The following is a 24350-nucleotide window of genomic DNA, read 5'->3' as shown; positions in this document are numbered from 1 at the left end:
GGCCCGGCTATAGGCGGAGAGGCAGAGGAAGGCGGGACCTAGCGGGCCCCGCCCCGTAGGGCGGGGGTTCCGGGACTGAGCGCAGTCTCAGCTTCATTCGCCGAAGCGGTGGAGCGTCTGCTGACAGGCGCTGGGGACTCCGAGGGTTCCTGTGTCCCTAAAAGTGGCTTAATCCCCCCTCACTCCCTAGCCCCCATCCCTGCCAAGGCGCCTGCGCCCCTCCGCTCCGCCGCAACCCTGCCCAATTGTCCGGCTAAGACTCGTGAAAACTACAGCTCCCAGAGTGCATCGCACCGAGATCTGCACTCCGCGAGTCGGGTGGCCCGGGTCAGGTGACTTCTAGCCCGCCCTCACACAAAGTCGGGCCGGCCTGGGGAGGTGGTCCAGTCCGAGGCGGCTCCTGAGTCCCGTGTGTCGGTCTCCTGAGCCTGAGAGGATCTCAGGTGAGAGTCCGTGCGGCCCCGACAACCCCCGCTGTATGTCCCAGGCGGACCCCCGGGGCCCAGAGACAGGCACAGCAAGTCGTTTGGGCAGCCTGCCGCGCATCCAGCCGCCCTCAGGCGCCGGGGTTCCATCCCCTGCCGCCAGTACCAGCTGGCGACATCGGGTAGCCCCCAGATTGAAGGGCCCGGGTGGTGGTGAGCGGAGAGGCAGGGGACACCGGGCTGCCGAGGTCGTGTGGGTGGCACTACCCCAGTGCAGGTCCGAGCCCTTCTCCGCTTTCTGCTTAGTTGCCGCCTGAACCTGAGTCGCGCAGTTAGCAGATTGCTTTGGAGAGGGGAGACCCTGAGAGGACCATTCCAGGAACTCCTGTTGGCGTGCTGTGTGCCGGGCTGGGCTCCGGGGGAGTGGGCAGGACGAGACCCGCACTGCCTTCCGGAGCTTTCAGGCAGAAGGAAGGGAGAACAGCTGGGCCCCGCCTTTTTCAACAATGTTGAGGAGAAACGCTGCTTTGTGAGAGCTTGCTGGGTGCCCTAGGCAGCAATAGTAATCACTTGACATCATTGTTTCTCAACCTTTTTTCCTTATCAATCCCCCAACACCACCATGAAATTGTAATTTTTTGTGGCCCTTTGGAGGGCCACATACCGTCCAACTCCTGTGATGTAGTTCTCATTGTCCCTGTTTTCAGGACAGGGACTGTCCTGAATTAGGAAATTGAATTAGGAAATTCAAGCTTGAGGAGGTTGAGTAGCACCCCACAGTCACACAAGTAATAACCAGGTGTTTTTTGTGTGTGTTTTTTTGTGTGTGAGGAAGACTAGCCCTGAGCTAACATCCAATGCCAATCCTCCTCTTTTTTGCTGAGGAAGATTGGCCCTGGGCTAACATCCGTGCCCATCTTCCTCTAGTTTATATGGGACGCCACCACAGCATGGCTTGACAAGCGGTGCATCGGTGTGCACCCAGGATCCGAACCTGCGAACCCTGTGCCGCTGAAGTGGAGCCTGTGCACCTAACCGCTGCACCACCCGGCTTAACCAGGTTTAAATCCGTGCAGTCTGTCTCTGGGACACACATACCTTGCCTCTATGGGCATTACTTCTGCAAGGGAAGGAGACCCAGAGAGTACCAGGTTGTGGAAGAGTTGACAGGATTAACTCAGATACCTGACAGAGAAGTTGCCGCAGGACACCCCTGACCCCAGGTTGCTCCTGGGAGGGATTGGGAGTGGGAGGCTTCTTGAAGCAGGTGGCGTCTTAGTGAGGCCTGGAAAATAGAACTTACGTAGGAAGAAGAGCATGCCAGACTGAGCCCACTGTCATGAAATTCTCCATTTCTATCTTGTAGCTTTCACAAGACACTAGTTTTAGTGTATAATTATTAATCTGATCTTTTTCTAACATTTTAATCGACTTATCTCTCAATATCTTTCTGTCTGTCCTGACGTTTTCCCTCCAAGGTGTTTGGGGGACTTTGGGGCTGGGAGACTTTTGATGACCAAGTGTTTGAGTTCCCTTGTCCACATTCTGCTCCTGCGGCATGAGAGAGGAGCCAGTTAGGTCTGATTCTGCATCTTATTTCCCTGGGAAAACCCCAGCTCTACCCTGAGGAGCAAACTGAATCTTAAACTCGAGGACACAGACAGGTGTGAGGAGCAGAGAGCAGCAAGAGTAAAGGGGAGGTCTGAAGTCATTCCACATACACGGGAGAGCAGTTCCCTGCAGGGCCGGGTACAGAACGTGGAGGGCAGAGAGCACGGGGATGCAGCGCCACGGGCAAGGCCCCCAGAGGAGGCCACAGAGTGAGGAGATTGGTGCCAGCAGATGGGAAAGCTCCTGAGATAAGACCTAATGGATCCGAGGAGCTGGAGCAGGCAGAGAGGCCCCTAGAGACGGCACAGGCTCAGGTCAGGCAGGCTGGAACAGTCAGGGAGACTTCTTTGAGGAGGGGGAAGGCTGGAGGCTCCTTGAGGTATTTTGGGGAAACTGAAACCAGAATGGAAGCAGGGATGTTTCCACACAGACCTCTCCTAGCTCTCCCACAGTTCGCAGGAATCCCCAGAGCCTGTCAGGCGTGGGAGGACCTGGGCACTGCATGCTGAGGCAGCATGTAGAGACAACATTACCGATAGCCACATTGACTTGCCCCATCTTGACTTGTGCTTCACCTGCCATGCTTTGGGGGTATGGGTATGCAGCAGCCCCCCTCCCTCACTTAACCACTAAGCTGCTCCAGGGCTGATCTGGGGCTTGTCCCTCACTGGGTCCCCATTGTGAGTGATCCCTGCCAATCCTGGAAAGGTGATATTGTCAAATGAAAAAGTCTTAATCAAGAGTCAGTTGGTGGCATTAGCCCTAGCCTCTTATGCCAAGACAAGGAATGAAATTAATTTCATTAAGGTTTATAGGTTCACAAGGTCAAATATCTGGCCACAGTTTTAATAACTTTTTGAAAAAAAGAACCCCCAGCCAATAAAACTGCATTCTTTCTTTCTGTTAACTAGGTTGCAAGAAGCAGTTGAAGAGGGGAAAATTCAGTGTTTATCCACTTCCGCAGAGTGGGACCTTACATAACCCACTTAGCCTCTCTGAGCCCGTTTCCCCACATATCAAAGACAGATAAGTCCTCCTGGGGTCCCCTTCTCTGAGCTGATGATGCACAGCCCGTGAGGTCACAAGTGGAAGTGAAAGTCCTTTATGAACTGTCCCTGCTGTGGTTCCAGGTGGAGTATTGTCCACTTGTTGCTGAGCTGATCCAACTTGAACCTGAACTTTTCTTGCTGTTTGTTTTTCTTCCTAGTTCTGTGAAACGGAGGAACATGATAAGGCGTTGGCTGATTATTTTTGTCCTTTTTCCCCTGAAGCTCATAGGGACATGTGGTAAGTTTAGAAATGGTCATCAACTTTGTAAAGAGGGAAACAGTGCTGTAGAGTAAGGAGCCTGACCTGTTTGTAGCCCAGGGTTTAGGACTGTCCGCGCTGCGTGTGCCTGCCTCCCCTGGGTCAAGTGGCTGCTGGGGTGGTGGAGCAGACCCATGTCTGGGATCCAAGAGTTTTACAAGGAGCCAGATGGTTCCACAAAATAATTGGCCTTCTGCCTTAGGGTCCCTGTTACCTTTTCTGTATCACCAAAGTCAAACTGTGGCGCTCCGGCAATCTGGGATAATATCTGTAAAGAAGGGCTTGTGTCCCTGCCCTGTGCACGTCACAGAGGGAGTCATGGTGCCTGGGAGATGCTGCATAAGCAACTGAGGTGGCCACCTTGTTGTGCCTGGTTCTGCCAGGCACAGACACCTGATGAGTCTGCCCGGCCTCCCCTTGTAAGATGAGAAAACCCTCCCCTTAGAGAAGAATTAAGGAACAGGGCGCAGCAGCCCAAGCAGCCCTAGGGGTCTCACAGACACAGGCCACCTGTCGAGAAACACGTCAGGGTTTGTGCATCATTGTCAGGGTTGACCTTAGAGCCTGCGTCATTCCATCAGTTCTCCCACTGCCGAAAATATTGCTGAAATTCCTTCCACGAAAAGCTGTATTTAGAACTCCTAGGACACCAGGCCCATTACTTTGATCGTCAACTTGGCAGTTGTCAAAAAACAAATACATCTTAAAATCCCTTACTAAAGGTTTTAAATGAACCTTATACAAACAGTACAAATCCTGCGTAAGCTCCCCGAGAGCCACGCACGGTGACTGCACCCTTACAGTCATCTGCCTCTTGAATCTCTGAGAAAACAGTGATTATCTGATAAGTTCCTCCAGGTTTGTTAAACCATCAGTCATGTTCTTTTGCAGTCACACCTTGTGGATAAGCAATTTCCAGGAAAGGTCCTCGGACCATGAAGCCTGGTGTTTCTCAGTGCAGATGCCAGAGCCCCACTCCAGACCTGCTGGATCACATTCTCTGGGACTAAGGCCAAGTGTGTGTACGCACACGCACATTGGCAGGCTTTAAACAAAGCCCCATTAGTAATGCTAATGCATCGGCCTAGGAAAGAAGCGCAAATCCACCACCACCACGTCAATTATACAGAGGGGAAACTTAGGCCCAAAGAGGATAGACGTCTTCCCCGAAGTCACAGAGCTAGAAAGTAACAAAGATAGGACCTGTATAGGAGAGCTGCTTGATTTTATCACTTTGCCTGCTTTCTTGAATGTCATTATAAAAGAATAGTGGAAAGTACCATCATATCAAGGAACTGGAGTCGGGTTTCTGACCCCATTCTGCCTGCCTGTCTTCTCTTTTCTTTGGAAACGATTGTCAAAGACTGTAGATGAGATGATTGGCCTTTGGAGTTTTTTGTCTCTGACTTCTTTGGGTGGAATCTTGAGGTACTGCGACCTTGTGGCAAGAACCTGGGCTTTGGACCAGACAGGCCTGTGTTTGAATCCTGCCTCCACCATTTCTGAGCTGTGTGGGCAGGACACTTTCCCTCTTGGGGTTCTCGGTTTCCTTATGTCTGGAATAGGAATCATGCCCACCTCTCACAGTTGTAAGAATTCGAGAATGGGAGTTAACAGTGTAGCAGAGTGGCTGGCGTGGGGTGGGGAGCACAGTCGGGGAGGTGCCAGTAAGTATAGTCATGTGCCGCATAACGACATGTGGGTCAACAACGGACCGCAGATACGACGGTGGTCCCCTGAGATTAGTGCCATATGGCCAAGGTGTGTAGTAGGCTGTACCATGTAGGTTTGTGTAAGTACACTCTGTAATGTTTGCACAATGACAAAGTCACCTAACGATGCATTTCTCAGAATGTGTCCCCATGGCTAAGCAACTCATGACTGTAGTAGTTTAAAAAAAGAGACTCTCAGGGGCCAGCCCAGTGGCATAGCAGTTAAATTCGCGCACTCCACTTCAGCAGCCTGGGGTTTGCAGGTTCGGATCCCGGGCACAGACCTACACACTGCTTATCAAGCCATGCTGTGGCAGCATCCCATGTGAACTAGAGGAAGATGGGCACGGATGTTAGCCCGGGGCCAGTCTTCCTCAGCAAAAAGAGGAGGATTGGCATCAGATATTAGCTCAGGGCTGATCTTGCTCACAAAAAAAAAAAAAAAAAAAAAGGAGGAGGATTGGCAACAGATGTTAGCTCAGGGCTAATCTTCCGCAAAAAAAAAAAACTCTCCTTAAGGGAAACTTGGGGCAGTCTCATTAAGACTTCATTAGGTAATTCTGATGTCTTATCCAAGGTCTCTTGCCCGGGGGCAGACTTTAAAATGTGCTTTCCCAGGATATGATGCCAGCTTCCTAACTCTCCCATCTTGGGCTAAAAAATGTCCTGCAGTGCTTATGTGATGATGAGAATAGTCATCAGCAATTATTTTGCTCTTAGATCCTATGGAAAGTGTGTCACATACATTGCCACACTTTATCTTCACAGGCCCCTGTGAGATAGGTAGTCCTATTCTCCCCATTTTACAGTGAGGAAGCAGAGGCTCGGAGAGGTTAAGTACCTTACCTGTGGTCACACAGCTAGTGTTATCAAACCAGGTTTGTTTTGTCAGCCACATGATTATGCCAGTCACTGAGACGACGAGTTTGCAAAAAGAAAGGATTTACTCACAAGGCGGCCAAGTGAGGAGGCGAGAGAATTGATCTCAGATCGGGCCTCCCCGAAAATGGGGACTCGAGTATTTATGGGGTAAGGGGCAAGGTGGTCTGAAATGTGGAGGTAGATGATTGAAGATGAGGAGAGGTGAGGTAATTGATGATTGGCACAAGTGTAGTCAAGCTTCATGCCTCTTCATAGGATGCATGTTCACAAAATGACAGCGTTACCATGATCTGAGGGTGGAGTTTTTAGCTCCTTGACGTCAAAAAGGTCACTTGTCGAGCATTTGCGCAGGCCCAGTTGATGGATTGGTGGTCTCAACCGGCCTCAACTGGACAAGACGTCAACTTTCAGTTCCTGAAAAACGCAAGCACTCCACCTGTTACCATAAAGCCTCAGAGATGTTATCTATACTGTGGGTTTTGGTAATGCATTATCTAACTACTTTTGCAAACAACTGAGTATAGTTAAAGCAGGTTGGCCCCCATTTCACTAGAAAGTGACAGAGCCAGGATGGAACTGTGTGACTTCAGAGCCTGGTCTCTCAGCTGCTGAGCCCTGCCATCTGCGGTGGCACTGAGTGAGGGGCATGTAAACATTGCCTGATCTGGTTCTTTGCGAGTTCACAGCCTCCTCTTTTAAAATGCAAAGCCTGTGGGAGAGCAAATGCCATGTGGATCTCCCACTCACCCTGGCCACAGTCCCAGCAGAGCCCTAGGGACCCAGAGGTGTGGGTGGCAGCCTGGTATCGCTTTTGGTATCGCTGTCCTGGGCACCAGCTTGTCAGTGTCTTGCTTATCCGGTGTGGTCCTCAGCTCTAGGTAGAAAGTAGTAGTAGGGACCTTAAGTCCTCCTACCTCCCAGCTGTGCCCTGAGGCTACACGTAAGGGAGAAACCATCCTACAGAGGGTGGGGGGTGGGACGCAGATGGACACAACACAGGACAGGACTATTGGAGACTTCAAACTGTGGGAGTCAGCTTGGAGACTTGCAGACACAGGGGACCGAGCCTGCATGTGCACTCACATGCAGGGCTAGCATGCAGAAGGCCTCCGATAGGCTCTGAGAGGCCCCAGGTAGCAGAGCCAGGCCCAGGAGTACAAGTTCCAGGCTGGTCAGTTCCCTTGGAGGAGATGAGGTTACTATTCCTTGGGGATGTCCAGGCAGGAGGATTGAGGAGGGGACTCAGGCAGTGCAGGTTGAATTAGAGGACTTGCAAGTTCCCTTCCAATGCGAGCATCTAAAATTTCAGTTCTTCATCTGCCTTTGAGGGGCCGGGGAAGAGGGAGACCTGGCCCTTCCTGCAGCCCCTACCCTCCCCAGGACCATCTTCATCAGGTTGAGTGCCTGCTTTCCCCTGGTGGGCCCCCTCCTGTCCAAGTCTAGAGTCACCATCACACCTTGGGCTGTGTATAACCCTGAAGGCCTTGAGGTAAGGGAGGTGAGGTGGGCAGGGGCTTTGAGTACACCTGGGAAGGGGGGGCAGGTTGCCCAGAGGACACAGGAAGAGGTCACAGAGAGGCCAACTCTGCTCTGGGGTATTTGGCCCCCCAGACCTGCTTCCTCCCTCACCCCGGAGGCCTGTTTGTCTACCTCATCCTGAATTAGCACTTTAATGCTAAGAAGAAATCCCTGATAGTGAAACAGTGTGCATTGTCCCCCAGAGAGCCCCAGCCCCCAGCAGAGTCAGCCTCAGGAGGGGAATCAGGGAATGGGTTGAGCTGGGTGAGTACCGGAGCCCAAAAGCAGTTCTTTAGAGACAGGTTAGCTGGGCCCCGTGTGTCTCTGAGGGTACGGGCAGGGCTGGACCAGTTCTGCAGGGCCATTTTAGGTCCCTGAACTGAGGAGACCTGTGTGATTTCCAGCTGACGGGATGGGTCAAGTCCACGTTTTCCAATCCCAGATGGTGGCTTGAATTCCTTTGTGACAATATATGGGCTGTGTGGTTCTAAAACTATCTCTGGGTAACTCAGCCACAGACCCTCAGAGCCTGTCAGGGGGAGGAGGGGGAGCAGCGTCTGCTGCTCGGGCCTGTGTCTCGCTCTGTCTGTCTCTGCCAGCAGGAGGAGAAGAGCATAAGGAGGGCTTGGGTTTCCAGGCCCATCACTTGGCCTTTCAAAATCCCTGTGTCTTCATCTAGAAGATGGCGGTTGTCATGAGTCAGAGCTCATGAGTTCGGATGCCAGGGGCCCCCGTCCCAGTTTCTCCTCGTGGGCCTGGCCCCCAAGGGTTCTCAGAGTTCTCTGACCTAATGACTCATGTCGTTGATTTGGGTCCTTCCAGAGTCGACAGTCAGCCTCACTGTTCCTCCCACCGTGAAGCTGGAAAATGGAAGCTCAGCCAACGTCAGCATTGCCCTTCAGTAAGTTCCAGGCCCAGCTCTGTCCTCAGCCCAGCATTAACCCTGTGGCTGGGTCAGGGCGACCTCTGGCTCCGTCTGTTCGTGTTTCAAATGTGATGCTCTTGCCTCTTCACTTTAAGACCACACTAGCCCTGGGCTGCAGACTGAGGTCCCAAAGTCTCTCCCCACAACCGCTGAATCCTTGTTTCTGGTGGGAGGAGGAGGAAGGGGCTTCTCCCCAGAGATGTGAGCCTGTTCCCCAGCTAAGAAAAGTCCTTGAGTGACCAGCGGTTGATGCCAGACTTCACAGTGGTCCTTTCCAAGGCTCTAAATATTTGAGGAGAGCCCTGGAGGTCAGAGGGCAAGGAGCTGAGCCGCTGGTCAGCACTTCTGAGATCCTGTCCAAAAGCAGAAGTGACTGAGCCGGCTGGATCCCGTTCACACGACACTCGTGCAGGGCCTTGTCTGAGAGTCTTTCTTGCTGACCTCTGCTGGTTCAGGCATGTAGGCACCAACCTCATCCAGGCTGTGCCAGGGAGCCTGCCTCTTCTTCTGTATCCTTCACTGCTTGTCCTACTCTTGCCTCCCAGCCACAAGGATTCCCCAAGATAAAGATCGGAACCCTGTCCTTTTCTCTTTACCCTTCTCCCTTTTCCTCACCTCTCTTGGGAAATCTGATCTCAAACCAAAGTTTGATACCAAGGCTCCCTAACAGACCCGCATTCCATTCCCAGCCTCTGCCACCTCTGTACAGTGACACCTTGTATATCTGACACGTCATCCCCTCACAACAACTCTCCCTTCTCCTGAGTCCTTAGTGGCTTTCCGCTCCCTTCCAAATTAACGCTAAGCCTCCAAGCGCAGACTCGAGGCCTCTATGGGCTGCTCCCTGCTCACACCTGACCTCTCGGAAGCCTTTCTCACCAGAGCAGATGCTGTGGTCCTGTTGGCCTCTGGACGCTCCTTTGGCATTCACGGCTAGTTTCCCACCTTCTCATGTTCTCACCCAGCCCCCATGGGACGATGGAACGTCTTGTCTCCTGATAAAGATAGAAAACTCTCTAAAGAGCAGGGACCCCCCTCTCCACCCCTCAGGGCCGAGCACATAGCACTTCCTAACCCAAATTGCTTGAGAAATTACAGGCCCAATGTGAAATCCAGAGGGTTGGTTGTAATCCCAGGGTCCTACTTCCAGCAGTAATCAGACTCTTGTCCTCCACAGGCATCCGTTAAATACAACCTTGGCGATCACTTTTGAAATCACGTTTCGTTCAAAAAATATTACTATCCTTGAATTTCCCGATGAAGTAAGTAATGAATCTTAACTGATGGGTGGAGAACTGCTGGATAACAAAACACATTTTAATGAAGTGCTTGTGGAAATAGGCCATCTTGTTTTTATACTGTGGGCTGCCCCTGTCCCATCATTCTAGAAATCTGTGATTTTGGCTTTGTTGGTCTCTTGGAGGATGAGCATTTTATGCCATGTAGATGGAATTAGGGAGGTGACGGTAAGAAATCTGAGGCAAAAATTGTTCTGAGAATGTAGAAGAAATTCTCAAGATGGTTTTCTAAGACTTTGCTACTCAAAGGGTGTTCATGGACCAGCAGCATTGTCATTGCTTGAAAACCTTTTAGAAATGCAGAATCTTGGGCCCCATCCCAGATCTACTGATTCAGAGTCTGCATTTGGGCAAGATCCCCGGATGATTTGGGCCCACGTGAAAGTTTGTGAAGCACTGTTCTGAGATTCCCTTGGTTGAACGTTATTTCCAAAAGCCAGTGCCAGAGGCTGTCTGGTATCATAGCTGTAACTATTCATAGCCCGCATGCATTTATCTGTTAATATATTCCCTGCTTCCCCCTTACCAAGGATCTGAGCCAATTACCAATAAACTAGATAACATCAATAGGGGAGGCAGTAATATAGAGAGTAAATGGGTTTTTTAAAAAAACCGACAAGATGAAGGTGGGGATGAAGTTGATAACCAAGAGGCACGTTTTGAGGCCCTGTGTGGCTGTGGAAAGGGGCTGCAGGTGGGCTCTGAGCCCCCAGCAAGCAAACAGTGTTGAAGCACGATCAGATAAAGAGTGTCTACCTGAAAGGCCCTGTGTGGGAAGGGAGTCTCGTCTCATCCCACGGTGAACACCACACCTCATTAGACAGGGCCATTTCTCACAACTTATCCTGCCCCAGGGAATGAGGCCTGCTGCAGGGTGAGAAAAGCCGTTGGTTCCAACAGCAGGTTGTGGCACTCAGCTCTCTGAAGCCTGACTTGATGCACAGATTGCATGGCTAGTGAGAGGAAGAGAGCCATCCCACCCGCCCTCAGAGATAAGCCAGGGGAGGGCCTGAGGGCAAGGCCATCGTTCTGCTCAGAGAATCTAACACACAGGTGTAGGGGGGTTCCAGTTGGCTGGTTGGCCCAATGGTTCTCCCTTTTGTTAGGAAGCTCCTGGAAGGCAGGGACCTTGTATGATCTGTCCCTCCATTCCCTAGTGCACAGCCTGGAGCTGGACACTCAGCAAGGTCTCAATAACTGCATGGCACTGGATCAAACTCAGTTTTCCTAACAGGTTGTGGTGCCTCCCGGAGTGACAAATTCCTCTTTTCAAGTGAAGTCTCAAAATGTTGGACAAGTTACCGTTTTTCTTCATGGAAATCATTCCAACCAGACCGGGTAAGCGGGGCCTTAGATGATGAGAAGGGAGGCAGTGGTGGGCACATGGAGGTTTCTTTCAGAAGCCCAGCCTTGGGCCGGCCCCATGGCTTGGTGGTTAGGTGCGCGCGCTCCGCTGCTGGCGGCCCGGGTTCGGATCCCGGGCGCGCACCGACGCCCCGCTTCTCTGGCCATGCTGAGGCCGCGTCCCACGTACAGCAACTAGAAGGATGTGCAACTATGACATACAACTATCTACTGGGGCTTTGGGGGAAAAAAATAAATAAAAAATTTAAAAAAAAAAAAAAAAAGAAGCCACCCAGCCTCAGCTCAACCTGGTCGCCAAATTCTTTCTAGCCCAAGGATACGCTTCTTGGTGATCCATAGTAACGTCGTTAGCATCATAAACCAGGTGATTGGCTGGATCTACTTCGTGGCCTGGTCCGTCTCCTTCTACCCTCAGGTGATCACGAACTGGAGGCGGAAAAGGTACCCACTGAGCTTTTTGTGTGAGTTCTCTTGGGGCCCGTAAGACAGGCATTCCAGTGAGGCGGTGGGCAGCATGGGTTCATGCTTTCCCCTTCTGCTCTTCTCTCCTCCTGTTCTTTCTAGAAAGTTGTCTGATGTGAAAGCTCTGAGAGCCTATGGTGGGACTTGCAGTGCAAGGCATTTGGTCTCTTGCCCAAGTCAGCCCCTCCCTGTGAAAGCAACAAAATGGGCCTTCTCAGTGAAGCAGAGAGTGGGCTGGGTGGGGGGAGTCCACCCAAATCTGCTCTGCCTATGGTCTGTCCAGCCCTGAAGGGAATAGTGTCAAGTCATGCCACAGTGCGGAGCTGGATCCTTCAGCCTTGGAGACTAAGCCATCCCACCTTGATCTTAAAGACAAAGTGGGTCTGGGGTTGCAGACCCCAGATTCTTCGTGCAGCAAGCCACCCTAGCCACGTAGACCTCTTAGGGGGCTGCTGAGCTGGGAGCCAGAGAGGGAGATGCTTCCTCTCTGCAGGAGGCCTCCAGACTTCCCTCTGGAGCCAAGACTTGAGGAGGCAGGAGACATCTCAGGAGGAAAGGAGGGAGGAAACTCATTCCCAAGAGGGAGGGACTGGGCGGCATCGATTGTGGTATGGAGAGGGATCTGAGGACAGGGCTCTCCTTGGGGGATCCGGGTCATCCTTCTTGTGTCCTGAGAGCTCTGTCCCCTCCCATGCCCCCAGTGGCCTCCAGTCTCACCCCCTGCCCTGCTTTGTCTCTCCGTCTCCCTGCCCCACAGTGTCGTTGGTCTGAGCTTTGACTTCGTGTCCCTAAACCTGACGGGCTTTGTGGCCTACAGCGTGTTCAACATCGGCCTCCTCTGGGTGCCATACTTCAAGGTATGGCACTGCCCGCCCACCACAGCCCAGCCCAAGCTGTTCAGTGGCCTGGCCACCCCTCACTCCCCGCTTCTCCCTACCCCCCAAACAGGAGCAGTTTTTCCTCAAATATCCGAATGGAGTGAACCCCGTGGACGCTAATGACGCCTTCTTCAGCCTGCACGCGGTCGCCCTCACCCTGGTTGTCTTAGTGCAGTGCTTCCTGTACGAGGTGAGAGATGAGCCTGGCACTCGCCCCACCTCAGGCTGCCCGGGCCAACACCCACCCCTACCCCCACCTCCCTTACCCACTGTTTTATAGGAGACACCAAAACCCTCAGAGAGGAAATGTGTTCGTTCACTCAGCACCTGCTTACTGGGGCCCACATAATAGGCCAGGCTCCGTGCTGGACACAGGGAACACCCTGTGAGCTCAAGCCCTCGAGCACCCCAAGTCTGGGGTGAGGGACACAGAGGACGGCAGTGGTGCCCCAGCAGGCTGAGAGCTGAGCGGGAGGGGAGAGCACAGGCAGCTTGTGGAGGTCCTGACCCAGCCAGAGGGAAGGGGTTGGGGGGGATGGGGGCGACAGGGAGGGCATCAAGGAAATGGAGCTTAGTTGCGGCCCATAGGTTATGTGAAGTTCCTGTGGCGATGGGGAAGAGGGCCAGAGTGCGGTACCCGCAGCTGGGGGGACAGAACTGGGAAGGCTGAGCGGCAGTGAGAGGACGATGAGCTGATGAGTGTGGCCAGAGTTCAGGGTGCCAGTGCAGGGAGCAGGCCCATGAGTGTCCTGAGGGGTCTGGAGGGCCAGGCTGAGGAGCAGGACTTGGCCTGTTGCAGGAGGCCCTTTGGGGGTCTCAACAGGGAAGGGCACCATTAGGCCTTTAGTGTTGCAGGGCATCGCTAGTGGGCACGTTTCTCTCCCCGGTGGGTGCACCACTTCCCTCAGAGTTCCCTTCACATGCGCAAGGCCAGTGGGGGCTGGTTGGCCCGCACCTTCACGAACCTTCTAGGTTTTCTTACCCTTTGCTGTAAAGCCTGGATGAAGGTGGCCTGCTTTGGGGCTGTGCCCAGGGGTAGGTAGGAGTGGGGACAGATTGCAGAGATGATCCGGCTCCATCTGGGTCGTGGAACGAGCCTTAGCTGGGATGAGGTGCTGGGCATTCAGCGTGTTGGGGGCTATGTCCCAGCATCCTTCACTCCTGGTGGGCTCTGGAAAGTCCAAGAAGGTCTCAACTAGAGACCCTGATAGTGACAAGGGCGTGGTTGGTGCTGGGGGTGCTGGGCTCTCTTCCCCCCATCTCGACCTCCCCCCACTTCCCCTCTCCGTCTCATCCTCAGCGAGGCAACCAGCGTGTGTCCTGGCCTGCCATCGGCTTCCTCGTGCTCTCGTGGCTCTTCACCCTCGTCACCATGATTATGGCCGCAGTCGGGGCAACCACCTGGTTGCAGTTTCTCTTCTGCTTCTCCTACATCAAGCTTGCAGTGACGCTGGTCAAGTATTTTCCACAGGTACCTCCACCGCCTTCCATACTTCCCACGTGGTCGTTAGTGTGAGAGGGGTGAGATGCAGAGCCGGGCCCTGCTCCGGGGGCAGCTTCTGGCCAGGGCGAGGACATGGATGGAAAGCTACAGTGGAAGCCACGAGCCCGGCAGGAGCGGGGCCGCACAGAGAGCCGGCCATCACCACCGCCTGCTCTTCCGTGAGGCGAGAAGCACAGTGGGGATTCCCTGAGCTCACACTCAGCTCTGAGAGTGGGGTTGTGCAGGTCCCTCCCTGTCCCTCTGTCCCAGCTTTCCTAATGACTTCAGTTCTGCCCCCATTACCACAACCAACTTCTCTGACGAGCAGAATACTCCCGAAAGATTAGGTGGGAGGAGGGGGCTCACCACTGTGACCTCCACCTCCCATCCAGAGATGTTTTCTTCGGAGGTCCCATCCAGGGTCCGCCTTGTGGGCCTTCAGCGCCCTCCCTCGAGTAGTCAGACAGTCCTATTCAGACCAGGCACTTACCAATTGAACACATCTTCCCCCTTAGCCAGAAGGGCCCAGGACAGGCTCAGGTCTGAAATAGGTACCAACTGCAGACTCCACTTGTGAATCTAGGGCCTCGTTTAACTCACCCCACTCCCAGTGGAGAAGCCTCCTTTTCAGCTTCCCCAGCATATGGAACCTTGTGTTCTGTGGGCTCAGGAAGGAGAGCATTTGGCCAGTTAGGGCCGGTCTCCTGGAGGGTGCGGAAACAGAGCCAACCCTTACGGATGACAGGACTTAACTCTGTGGACCCGGGAGGAGGGGGTGTTCCCGGCTGGGGGCAGCCTGCACAAAGGCACAGGTGGGAGAGCGTGGGGCACAGTGAAGAGACCTTGCTGGCTAAGCAGTGCTGAGGCTAGGAAGTGGGGGCAGGGCCTGAGGGAAGGGGCGTCTCGGTCTCTGAGTGTGGGAAGGCTTCGGGCTGGGAAACCCGGGAGGCAGGAGCCCCAGCTGGAGATGTTGAGAACTCTCCAAGACTGGAGAGGGGGCAGCAAGTATGAAGAGGGTAGGAGAGGACGAAGAAGGGGACTGACTGGTGGCGGACTGGGAGAAGACCACTACAGAGGCCCAGGTGTCCCTCCCGGTGGTAGGCAGGGAGGTCGCACCAGAGAAGCCCAGAGGCTGCTGGTTTTGGAGGAAGAATGTGGGGCACTGGCAGCAGGGAGAGCGGGGATGTCCAGGTGGACCTGCTCACGAGACCTGGGAAGCCTGAGACAGAGGCCCCAGAGCCCAGCCAGGACTGAGGTAGGAGTTAAGTCCACTCTACAGATGGGGAAACAGGCTAGGAGAACTCAAGTAACTCTCCCAAGGTAACAGCCCCAGTGGTGGAGCTGGGATTTCAAACCAGGCAGTCGAGCTCCCAGCCTGTGTTCATAAGCACAGTGTGAAGTCCAGGCTGAGTTTGGGGAGAATCTTCATTGGAGGTGAGAGGAAAAATCAGAGTTGCTGGAAAACCAGGATAGGGCTTTGTCCCAGAACAGGGAGGGATGAAGGAGGTGGAGAAGCAGCCTCTCGCCCTCCCTCCTTGGAGTTGTGAGGTGCAGGGATGGGAGGAGGAAGGCTGTTTGCTGTGCCTGCAAATGAGACCCACCCAAACCGGTCCTCCCTCAGAACCCAAAGGTCACTGTGTTCCTTGGAGCTGAGGCCTGAGCACATGAGTAGGAGGAATTAGAGCCGCTCTTGTTTGGAGTGGAAGTCACAGGGTGCATGAGGCAGCCACTCAGCCCCCTCACCACCCTCCATCTGTCTGTCTGTGCGTCTGGCCCAGGCCTACATGAACTTCTACTACAAAAGCACAGAGGGCTGGAGCATTGGCAACGTGCTTCTGGACTTCACTGGGGGCAGCTTCAGCCTCCTCCAGATGTTCCTCCAGTCCTACAACAACGGTGAGTCAGCCACCTGGTGGGCTGGAGGCTCGGGGCGGGGCCAGGCCTCCTGGGAGACCTCCCTCCGCCCCCCCAGCCCTGCAGCCTGGGAATCCAAGCCGATCCCAGCCCCCAAGGTGACTCTCAGCTGGAGGGTTTGTGGTTTCCTGGGCAGATGAGGACCCCTCACTCCCCACAGCCCCACGTGCTCAGCTGCTTCAGGAGCTGCCAACCTAAAGCTGGATTCTGTCCCCTCTGGCTGTCAACAGACCAGTGGACCCTGATCTTTGGAGACCCAACCAAGTTTGGACTCGGCATCTTCTCCATCTTCTTCGATATTGTCTTCTTCGTCCAGCACTTCTGCTTGTACAGAAAGAAACCAGGGTATGACCAGCTGAACTAGCACCCAGGGACCCAGTGTAAGCGGCCTGGGCCCTGTGCCTACCAGAAAGGCTGGAGAAGCGGTCTGGAGTGCAGGGCTGGCTCAGTGTGCCGACAGTGGAGAAGCGCTGTCTTCCTCAGGGCCAAACGCCTTAAGCAGGAACCAGCCTGCCTTCGCCCAGGACTCTCCCTCCAAGACTCTCGCAGGCTGGGGAGGAGCCTCCCTCTGGGACAAACACCTGACTCTGCTCTGAGATTAAAAGCTAGACCGCTGGCGGCCTCTCCCAGACTCCCCAGAGGTCTGAGCCCCTCCCAGGCCTTACTGGCCACGCATCTGGCCCTCCTGCATCTTGATGCCGCCATCTCTATTTTCTTTAAGGCTTCAGGCAGCACGCACAGCACGTCCCAGGCAGGATTGCGCGCTGAGCTTGGAGCCGAAGGCTGTGCCCCAAGCAACCAGCATCTCTGGGAGCAGCTTGAGAGACTGACCTTGCAGCTGGGAGAGCCAAGGGCACTTTGCTGCCACTGCTGTGTTCCCAGAGACCAAGCAGCCAGGTGCTGTGGGCAGTGGACTCAGGTGCTGGTGCTGGTACTGGTGGTAGAGGGGCTAGGACTGGGGGCTTAGGTCTCGGGGTTCCTTCTCTGAAGGTCACATTCTCTGAGCACTCACCTTCCTGACACTCATTCTACATAACTCAGCTTCCATACCTGCAATCACAGGCGGCCCAGGCCAGGGCCTAGAAACTGTTTCTGAGCCTTGAGGTGCCCAACAGATGGGTTCTGAACTGGGCTCATGTCCAACACCCTCTGGATCTTTATCACACTAACCCATTTGGATTTTTTGGAGGGAAGTTTTGGAAGAAAGGGGCTTAATTTCTTCTGCCTTTTGCCCACTTTCACTTTCCCGGAGTCAGGGGCCCCATGTGAGCCCCTCCAACTGCTCCTCACCCTGCGTCTGGAGTGCGGGACACATGCACACCAGTCCATGCCTTAGAGGCCTGGTGGACCTGCCAGATGGTGAGAGGAGCTCCCCTCCTTCCCCAGACCCCCACCTGAGGCTCGCCAAGTTTTTGGCTGTTGAAGAGTTAGAGAAGGACTTGAGACAACCTCACACAATCCTCATGGGCCCAACCCTGATCCCAAACCCTCTTTCCTCCCACCCCAAGCAGCTGTCCTTCCTGTGGTGGGAGGGGAGGGTCCCAGGACGTGCCTTGTTCATGCCTTGAGTCTGTCAATCCACTCTGACTTTTTTTTTACTACGAGACAAATGTGAGGGGCATGTATTCTTAATTAAAACCTGATTTGCTTCCTTTTCGCCCACTCTGAGCATCTGCCAGATGCCGGAGGCAGTTGTGTTGGCTTCAGAACCAAGTCCTGGGGGCTTAGGGAGACGGCCTTACTCACTCCGTGTAAGGAAACGCGTAGGGTCCTGAAGTTCACTGATCCTACCGTGGCAGCGTGCTGACCCGGCACTTCATCAGCGGAGCCCTCTTGGGTAGTGCAAGACGCCTGCCCGCTCAGGGCCAGGTAGGTCCCACAGGTACCCTGTCTCTGCATTACCAAGGGCAGCCACCACTGGGAGTGGGGGTGTATCATTTTCCAGATTCTTCCTTTATCCAGTTATAACAAATATCAACAATTTAGGATCTTGTGTCCATAAAGCAGAGATTGCAGCCTGACCAAGTGCACATACCTGTTTTTGGGGGGCCACCCAGTGTGTGCCACTAGGTGCCACACTTTAAAAATGGGAGATTTCAAATATCTGATTTGAAAATTGGAAAACCCTGACTTGGCAGTGCTAGGTGGGTCCATGAGTGGCAACAATTCCCAGAGCTGGTAGTGTGGCCAGCGCTGGGCCAGGCAGAGGCCCCAGAGCTCTCCAGTTCATCCTCGTCAAATCACAACCCCTGGAAACATCAGGGGTTGCATCCCTGGCTGTGATAAACGGAGGGCTGTTAAGAGTCTTAGGGGGTGGGTGTTTTTCCCATGAACCCCTTGGTCCATGAGGCCCCCCCAGGTGAGAGCTGAGACAGGGTTACACTAGGGAAGTTGGGGGCTCCCTGCCCCAGTTCTGGTGAAGGTGCTCCCACACGTTCCCACGGGTGTGGCCCTGGCCAAGCACAGCATCAGGTGGGCCTGGGAATAGCTGGGCTGGTCCCAGAGCAGTGGGGGCAAGGTCAGCCAGCCTTACAAGGAAAGCTCTCTCCGCAGTCCACCCCCACGTATGCCAACCCCGTGCCTCAGCAGAGACCCCTTGTGGATTCCAGCACTGTTTATTGGGCACAAGATGTCAGTGTGGGGCAGCCTCACACTGCCCCTTTTCCACAGTAACCAAAGTAAGGCTTGTTCACTTGCTAAGAGTCGTTCCCAGATGTGAATTAGTGAGCTAAATTCAGAAGTAGAATTGGGATCTCCAAATAGTAAGATAAAAACGCTTTGTATCAAAGTTGTGATTAAAAAAATATAAAAGTTAAACCCACAGGCATAGAGGAAAATGGCAATCCTGAGAACTGCCCCGAAATGTCGGCCTCGAACCTCATCTAAATCCTGTAAGCAGGTGAACCCTGGGGAGGCGAGCACCCCTCGGGGGAATGGGGGTGCGAGCCAGTGAACTGTGAGCCTGCCTGGCTTCCATCCGGGCGAACCTCTGCAGTGCCTCTGGCAGGGTGTCAAGTCCCTGCGGGGCAGTGCAGGGAAGTACACGGGCACAGGCACTGCAGAGCTGAGACACGGGGCAGGGCAAAGTGTGGGAAAGGCCACCCCACCTGGCATTTTCCAGCTTTGTGGCAGCTCTCAGGAAGTGGGGCCCCTGCTCGCCTGGGCACTGCTGAGGCCAGGCAGCAGATTCTGGGGGCTGGGCCTGTGGTCACTAGACTGACTGTGACTCAGCTCCAGGCCCATTTCCAATCAGCAATGTCCAAGGGAGAGAGCTGGTCCCAGAGCCTCAGGCCAGTGGTAGGAGAGGGGTAGGAAGGCTGGGTCAGGTCCCAGGGATAGGTCTGTGGGACCAGGTCCTGCCCTCTGAGCTGGGCCCAGCACTCAGCAGAAGCCAGGACAGGGGCAGGCAGAGCGTGGAAGTGGGTCACTGTCCAGAGAGGCGCAGGCGAGCGTCAGGGCCCAGCGGGCTGCTAGGACAGCATAGACTGCTGCACTGCCTTCTGTAGCGACTGCCGCGTCACCAGCAGGCGTACCACCTCCTCCGAGCGCTTGGTGAGCCGCTTCCGCGCCTGGTCGTGCGTGACCATGGTCATGTCCCAGCCGTTCACCTGGCCCAAGGAGAAAACAGAGGCCCCCTCAGCTCCCCACTTTCTGGGATCTAGAAGAGGATGGGCTTTGGGGGGCCTGGGTCAGCCAGCAGACCCCCAAGCTGATGTCCCCAGGCTGGGGGACACCAAGCACCACAGACAAGGCATACAGAGGAGAGAGCCAGCTTCCTCTGGGGGCAACACCAGCATGAGCTCCAAAACAGCTTTGGTGAGTCTCAGCAGCCCCCCTAGCCCCCCCAGGGCTTCAGACCCTCTCGCCCAAGCTTTGTTTCCTCCTCTGGGACATCTGTTACCTGCATGATCTTATCTCCTATCTGCAGCCCAGCAATTTCAGCAGGGCCTCCTTCGGATACCCGTGTGACGTAAATACCCTGGAAAGAGAGAGGCTAGGTCAAGTCTTGGGGTCACTGGACCAGCCCCTTATTCAGAGAGCAAAGCCCAGCGTGGCATATTCCCACCCATCCGTCTGTCCCTGCACTGAGCCTCCCCAGCACAGGCTGTGCCAAGACAGCCAAGGGGAAAGCACGGTTGCCCGCGAATGCTCCAGCCCCTGCTGCTGGCAGCCTCCTGGGCTCTGTCTGAGTAGGCCTGCATAGGGCTGGGAGCCCACTCCCCACTCTCACCCCTCCTTATTCCCACCAGATCATTCACAGACCTGAGAGAGGACTGTTTGAGAGAGATAAGATCTGTTTCTTCCAGAAAGGCCCAGGAAGCAGAGACCCCCCCCCATCTCAGACCTCTGTGTCCCACGGAGAGGTCCCAGGACCCTGGTCCCCCTTACCTTATCCGTCTTGTCTTCCGAGAAAGGATTCTGGGAGGGATCCTGGTCAATTCCACCTCCAATGCTGAAGCCCAGGATTAAGTTCTCACCTTGACGCAGCTTGTGAATTTCAACTCTTTGCTGGCAAAGAGATAAACGAGTTGGGGGTAAGTGGGTGTGTGGAGAGTGAATCTGGTCTGTGTCCCCAGCAGCAGCCTCAGGCCACTTGGCCAGCTCTAAGCCATGCCAAGGGGGTGAGGCCTAGGGCCCTTTGCAGGAATCCAGCTGGTCACCAGCCTGGGAGACTGGGGGTGGAGACTCAGAACTCAGCCATATCAACCCACGCGGCCCTCTGTCCCAACCTCTCCCCCTTCCTCTGTTAGTCTCAGGCAACAGCCTTAGTCAACACATGCTCTAAGCCCCTCTGGCCCACGAGCCAGGGTGCTGTGGCTGCTGTACTAGGGGAGGGACCACACAGGGCAGGAGGGATCAGGCCCTGAAAAAAAGTGCAAGCACCCTGGCGAGGCAGCTCAGATTGCTGAGCTAGCCCTGTCAAGGGCAAGATAGGAGATGCTCCGGAAAAGTGGAGAAGATCAAACTTGTACAGAAAGGAGAGGAAGGGCTGTGTTGGCCAAGAGAGGCTTGAAGGTGCTGTACATACATGTCTGTGAGACCGGAGTGTACAGTGTAGGACCAGAACTGGGAGGTGAGCTAAGGTTGAAAGTATGAGGCTGGGGCCCCATCAGGAAGGCTGTGGAGTGCAAGCCCACGAGACTGGCCCTGAGGGAGGGGGGATCTCCCTAAGCCACAAGCCCTGCTCTTGGGCAGTGTAGGAGGCGGAGGCGGGTCCTAGGGCTCTCCTGCCATACTCAGGGGCTGTGGTCCTCAGCTGTGCCAGGTTCCTTTCAAAGCCCTCAGCAGGCACCCTCTAGTCACCAGATGCTGTGAGCCAGACCAGATCACCCCACCCCAAAAGTTGAGAGGTTTAACAGGAAGAAGAAAAGAACAAAGCCAAAGGTGACTTGATCTGGACCTGAAGGGCTTCACAAAGGAGAGAACATTGGCACCAGGCCCTGAGGGGGTGACCAGCAGTTTGGCCACCTGACCTTGATTCTGGGCGGCCCACTGAAGTTCTCAGGAGTTGGGGAGTAAGGCTGGTCATGGTCAGGTCTGATGCTAGAATGACCACTCAGGCAGTCAGTAGGGAACAGATGTCTCACAGAAGTGGGATGTGGAGGCCAGGGGACATGAACTACTTAGAAGGTGAGGTCAACAGACTTGGAGACTGCTCGTGGCAGAGAGGAGTCAAGGGGAGCACCCAGCCACCTGGCCTGGCTGAACACAGCCATCCCTCAGATGGGGACCCTAGAGGGGAAGGAGCCATCCAGGCAGGTGCCCAGAAGGCAGACGGACACGTAGAGCCAGAGTTCAGAGAGGCCAAAATGGTTTTAACATTATCAAAATGTTAACTACATGGGAGAGGGCAGGGACTAGGTATGAAGCCTCCCCACCCCTCATCCCCCATCTAAAACACTAGAGGGAGAGGCCAGACCCCACCCAGCATGTTCAGACATGTTCCTAGTGTTAGAAGAATTGGGAGGTCATGGTCCTATCGCTTTGAGGAAGGCCCGGGGACCAGCCATGACATGAGAGGAGGAGCAGAAAGCAGGACCCCTGAGGCCCAGTGGACCTAGGTCCTCATGCCAAGTGCAAGCTCTTCCAGGCCTCCTCCACCTCCTCCAACATACACCTTTGCCCCACCCTCAAGGTCAAAAAGAATACAGGCCCTCGGGCTAGGACAGGAGGCCCTGTCACTGACTTGCTGGGTGAGGTCAGGCAGGTTACTGCCCCTCAGATGCACCCTTTTTTCTAGCTAATGAACAAACCTGACCCCTTCTCTCTGGGACAGCTAGAGATCTGGAAAAGCTAGGCTGGCACAGCCAGGATGAAGCTTAGGACAGCAGTCAGCAGCGTTTCCTCCCACCCAGGCCTGAGCTGGTGCTCTGAGCTCACCCTCATATGCCACCTTAATCAGTGGCTTCATGCCACCGCCTGACTGCAGGAGTGTGCCAGCACACCCATCTGAGATAGTGCAGACAGTCCCATGGCCCCAGGGCTGGGACTTCCACCTGACCCATTGCATGCATTTCTTCTCAGAGGTCTGGGTCCTTCCTGAGGGCTTCGTTTATGGTTGGGCATGACCACAGCTCTCTGGGACTCAGTTTCCCCACCTCCGCCATGACGTTGGCGTCCAGGCGCCATCCAGCTGTGGCACTGGTGTCTGGGTCTAATGTTCGGGCGACCTTCCCTCCCTTTGCCTATTCTAATGGCACTTGGCACCCAAAACAAGCCAATGGGGGAGCCAGGCAGGGGACTTGGACTTTGCTCCAAGGGCTGGGGATCCAGAGAAACTTCAAGCAGGATCCAGCCTAGTGTAAGAGCCTTTACTCTGGACCGAGCGGCGGTGGGTCCGAGGAAGCAAGGCTGGAAGGGAGGAGGGGTGAGGAGCTGCTACGCAGGCCCCGGCCTTCTCCACCCCCTAAATCTCCCTCTGGGCGGCGGCGCCGGCTGGAGCGGAGGAAGCACTTCCTCATTCCAGAGGCTGCGACTCATGGACGTCGGGGCCGGCGCCCGCCCCCTGCGGCTGCCCAGCTGGGGACACAGGCCCGGGCTTTCCCGGACCCTCACAGCCGGGGCTCTTCTCCGCAGTCCTCCCCGCCCTGGCCGCCGAAAGGAATCAGTGCGGCGGCGGCAGTGCGCGGGCTCTGGCCCCGATCCGGAGTCTCAAGAGACTCTCGGGTCCCAGCCTTCTCTGTTGCACGGCTGCGGGGACCGCGGCACCGATCCGGCAGAGCGGGGACCGGAGCCCTGGCCGCGGGGTTGCAGGATCCCAGGGTTCGACGCTTTGTCAACCTGTTTGAGGTGTCAGTTTACTGCTCTGCAAAGTGGGGTCAAGCCAAGACGAGGAGGAGTCCGCGCGAGCGCACTCACCACCACGGCGGTGACCGGCTGGCCCGGGATGTAGGACATCTCGACCCCAATCTCGGAAGCAAGCAGCGCTCGGTGAAGCCCGCAGCGATAATCCCGGCGGCCGCGCCCTCTCTGGTTAACAAAGGCAGCCGGGTTTGGTCCGCCCCCTCATGAATAGTTAGCACATCCCCAGCCAGTCGTCGGCCGGAGCGCTGTTCCGCTTTCGGAAGTCCCAGCGCGTGCGTAGAAAGGCGGGGAGTGGGGTGGAGCGTGCTTGGGGCTCCCGCGGCGCATGCGCCATCGGGGTGGGCGGGAGGTCAGCGCATGCGCGGCGTGGCCTCTCCCAGCAGCCTCCAGCGCAAGATGGCGCCGCGGGAATCTCTACCCCAGGCCTTCTGAGGGAGCGCCAACTGCCTGTGTCCTCCGCCGTGTTCCAGGTAACTGGGCGAGTCTGGGCGGGGAGTGCAGACGCGCCGCCGCCCTTCCGGCTGGCCGAGCCCTCAGCCTTCGCAGCGTTTCTTGAAGGTCCGAGACCCAGGAGCAGTGCGAGGTCTCGGCAGCCCCAGGGGGAGGGGCGGCGTGACCGAACTCGCCGAGCCGGGCGCCGCCTGTAACTTGGTTTCCTCCGCAGCTCCGCGTCGTTCCGCGAGAAGGCAGAGGCCGAGCCCCGGCGGGTGCGATGGCCGCTGTGGTGGCCAAGCGGGAGGGGCCGCCGTTCATCAGCGAGGCAGCGGTGCGGGGCAATGCGGCCGTCCTGGATTACTGCCGGACCTCGGTGTCCGCGTTGTCGGGGGCCACGGCCGGCATCCTCGGCCTCACCGGCCTCTACGGCTTCATCTTCTACCTGCTCGCCTCCGTCCTGCTCTCCCTGCTGTTAATTCTCAAAGCGGGAAGAAGGTGGAACAAATATTTTAAGTCACGAAGACCTCTCTTTACGGGAGGTCTCATCGGAGGCCTCTTCACCTACGTCCTGTTCTGGACTTTCCTGTATGGCATGGTGCACGTCTACTGAAGCGGGGGGCGGGGACGACTTTTTTAAAAAACCAGATTGGGGGGACTGTTGCTAGAAATTAACACCGGGTACATTTAGTTTTTAAATTGTTGAATTCGCTGCTTGTTCTGTAACGTTATAAGTAATTTATATCTGAAGACGAAGAGCCTGTAACATTCTTCAGATTAAATGAAGCGTCAGACACTTTGTGAAGTTTTTTCCTACGTTAACGCATACTCC

The 24350-nt window shown here is 55.3% G+C and overlaps 3 protein-coding genes across 6 annotated transcripts; 2 read left to right on the top strand and 1 right to left on the bottom strand.

Annotated features, from left to right (window-relative positions):
* Positions 1–148: 148 nt before the first annotated feature.
* On the top strand, positions 149–17437 carry CTNS (cystinosin, lysosomal cystine transporter). Of its 4 annotated transcripts, XM_058560051.1 has the most exons (12): positions 149–443; positions 3244–3323; positions 8279–8357; positions 9559–9643; positions 10914–11017; positions 11354–11485; positions 12264–12363; positions 12455–12574; positions 13685–13855; positions 15646–15763; positions 16012–16126; positions 16503–17437. In XM_058560051.1, the coding sequence occupies exons 2-12, from the start codon at positions 3263–3265 to the stop codon at positions 16609–16611; spliced, it is 1194 nt and encodes a 397-aa protein (XP_058416034.1). In that variant the 5' UTR covers positions 149–443; positions 3244–3262; the 3' UTR covers positions 16612–17437. The 4 variants fall into 4 exon arrangements, with proteins under 4 accessions (XP_058416034.1, XP_058416031.1, XP_058416033.1 ...); XM_058560048.1 differs by lacking the exon at positions 16503–17437 and having other exon boundaries at positions 150–443; positions 15942–16085; XM_058560047.1 differs by having other exon boundaries at positions 151–443; positions 16012–17437.
* A 940-nt stretch (positions 17438–18377) lies between these two features.
* On the bottom strand, positions 18378–23248 carry TAX1BP3 (Tax1 binding protein 3). The gene is made up of 4 exons (XM_058560052.1): positions 23141–23248; positions 20171–20290; positions 19683–19760; positions 18378–19389 (listed from the first exon to the last, which is right to left on the bottom strand). The coding sequence occupies exons 1-4, from the start codon at positions 23177–23179 to the stop codon at positions 19252–19254; spliced, it is 375 nt and encodes a 124-aa protein (XP_058416035.1). The 5' UTR covers positions 23180–23248; the 3' UTR covers positions 18378–19251.
* A 198-nt stretch (positions 23249–23446) lies between these two features.
* On the top strand, positions 23447–24314 carry EMC6 (ER membrane protein complex subunit 6). Its single transcript, XM_058560053.1, has 2 exons — positions 23447–23556; positions 23751–24314. The coding sequence occupies exon 2, from the start codon at positions 23799–23801 to the stop codon at positions 24129–24131; it is 333 nt and encodes a 110-aa protein (XP_058416036.1). The 5' UTR covers positions 23447–23556; positions 23751–23798; the 3' UTR covers positions 24132–24314.
* The last annotated feature ends 36 nt before the right edge of the window (positions 24315–24350 follow it).

This window comes from Diceros bicornis, chromosome 18, assembly GCF_020826845.1.
Source record: "Diceros bicornis minor isolate mBicDic1 chromosome 18, mDicBic1.mat.cur, whole genome shotgun sequence".
NCBI lineage: Eukaryota > Metazoa > Chordata > Mammalia > Perissodactyla > Rhinocerotidae > Diceros > Diceros bicornis.
This window is presented reverse-complemented; position numbering and strand designations above follow the sequence as displayed.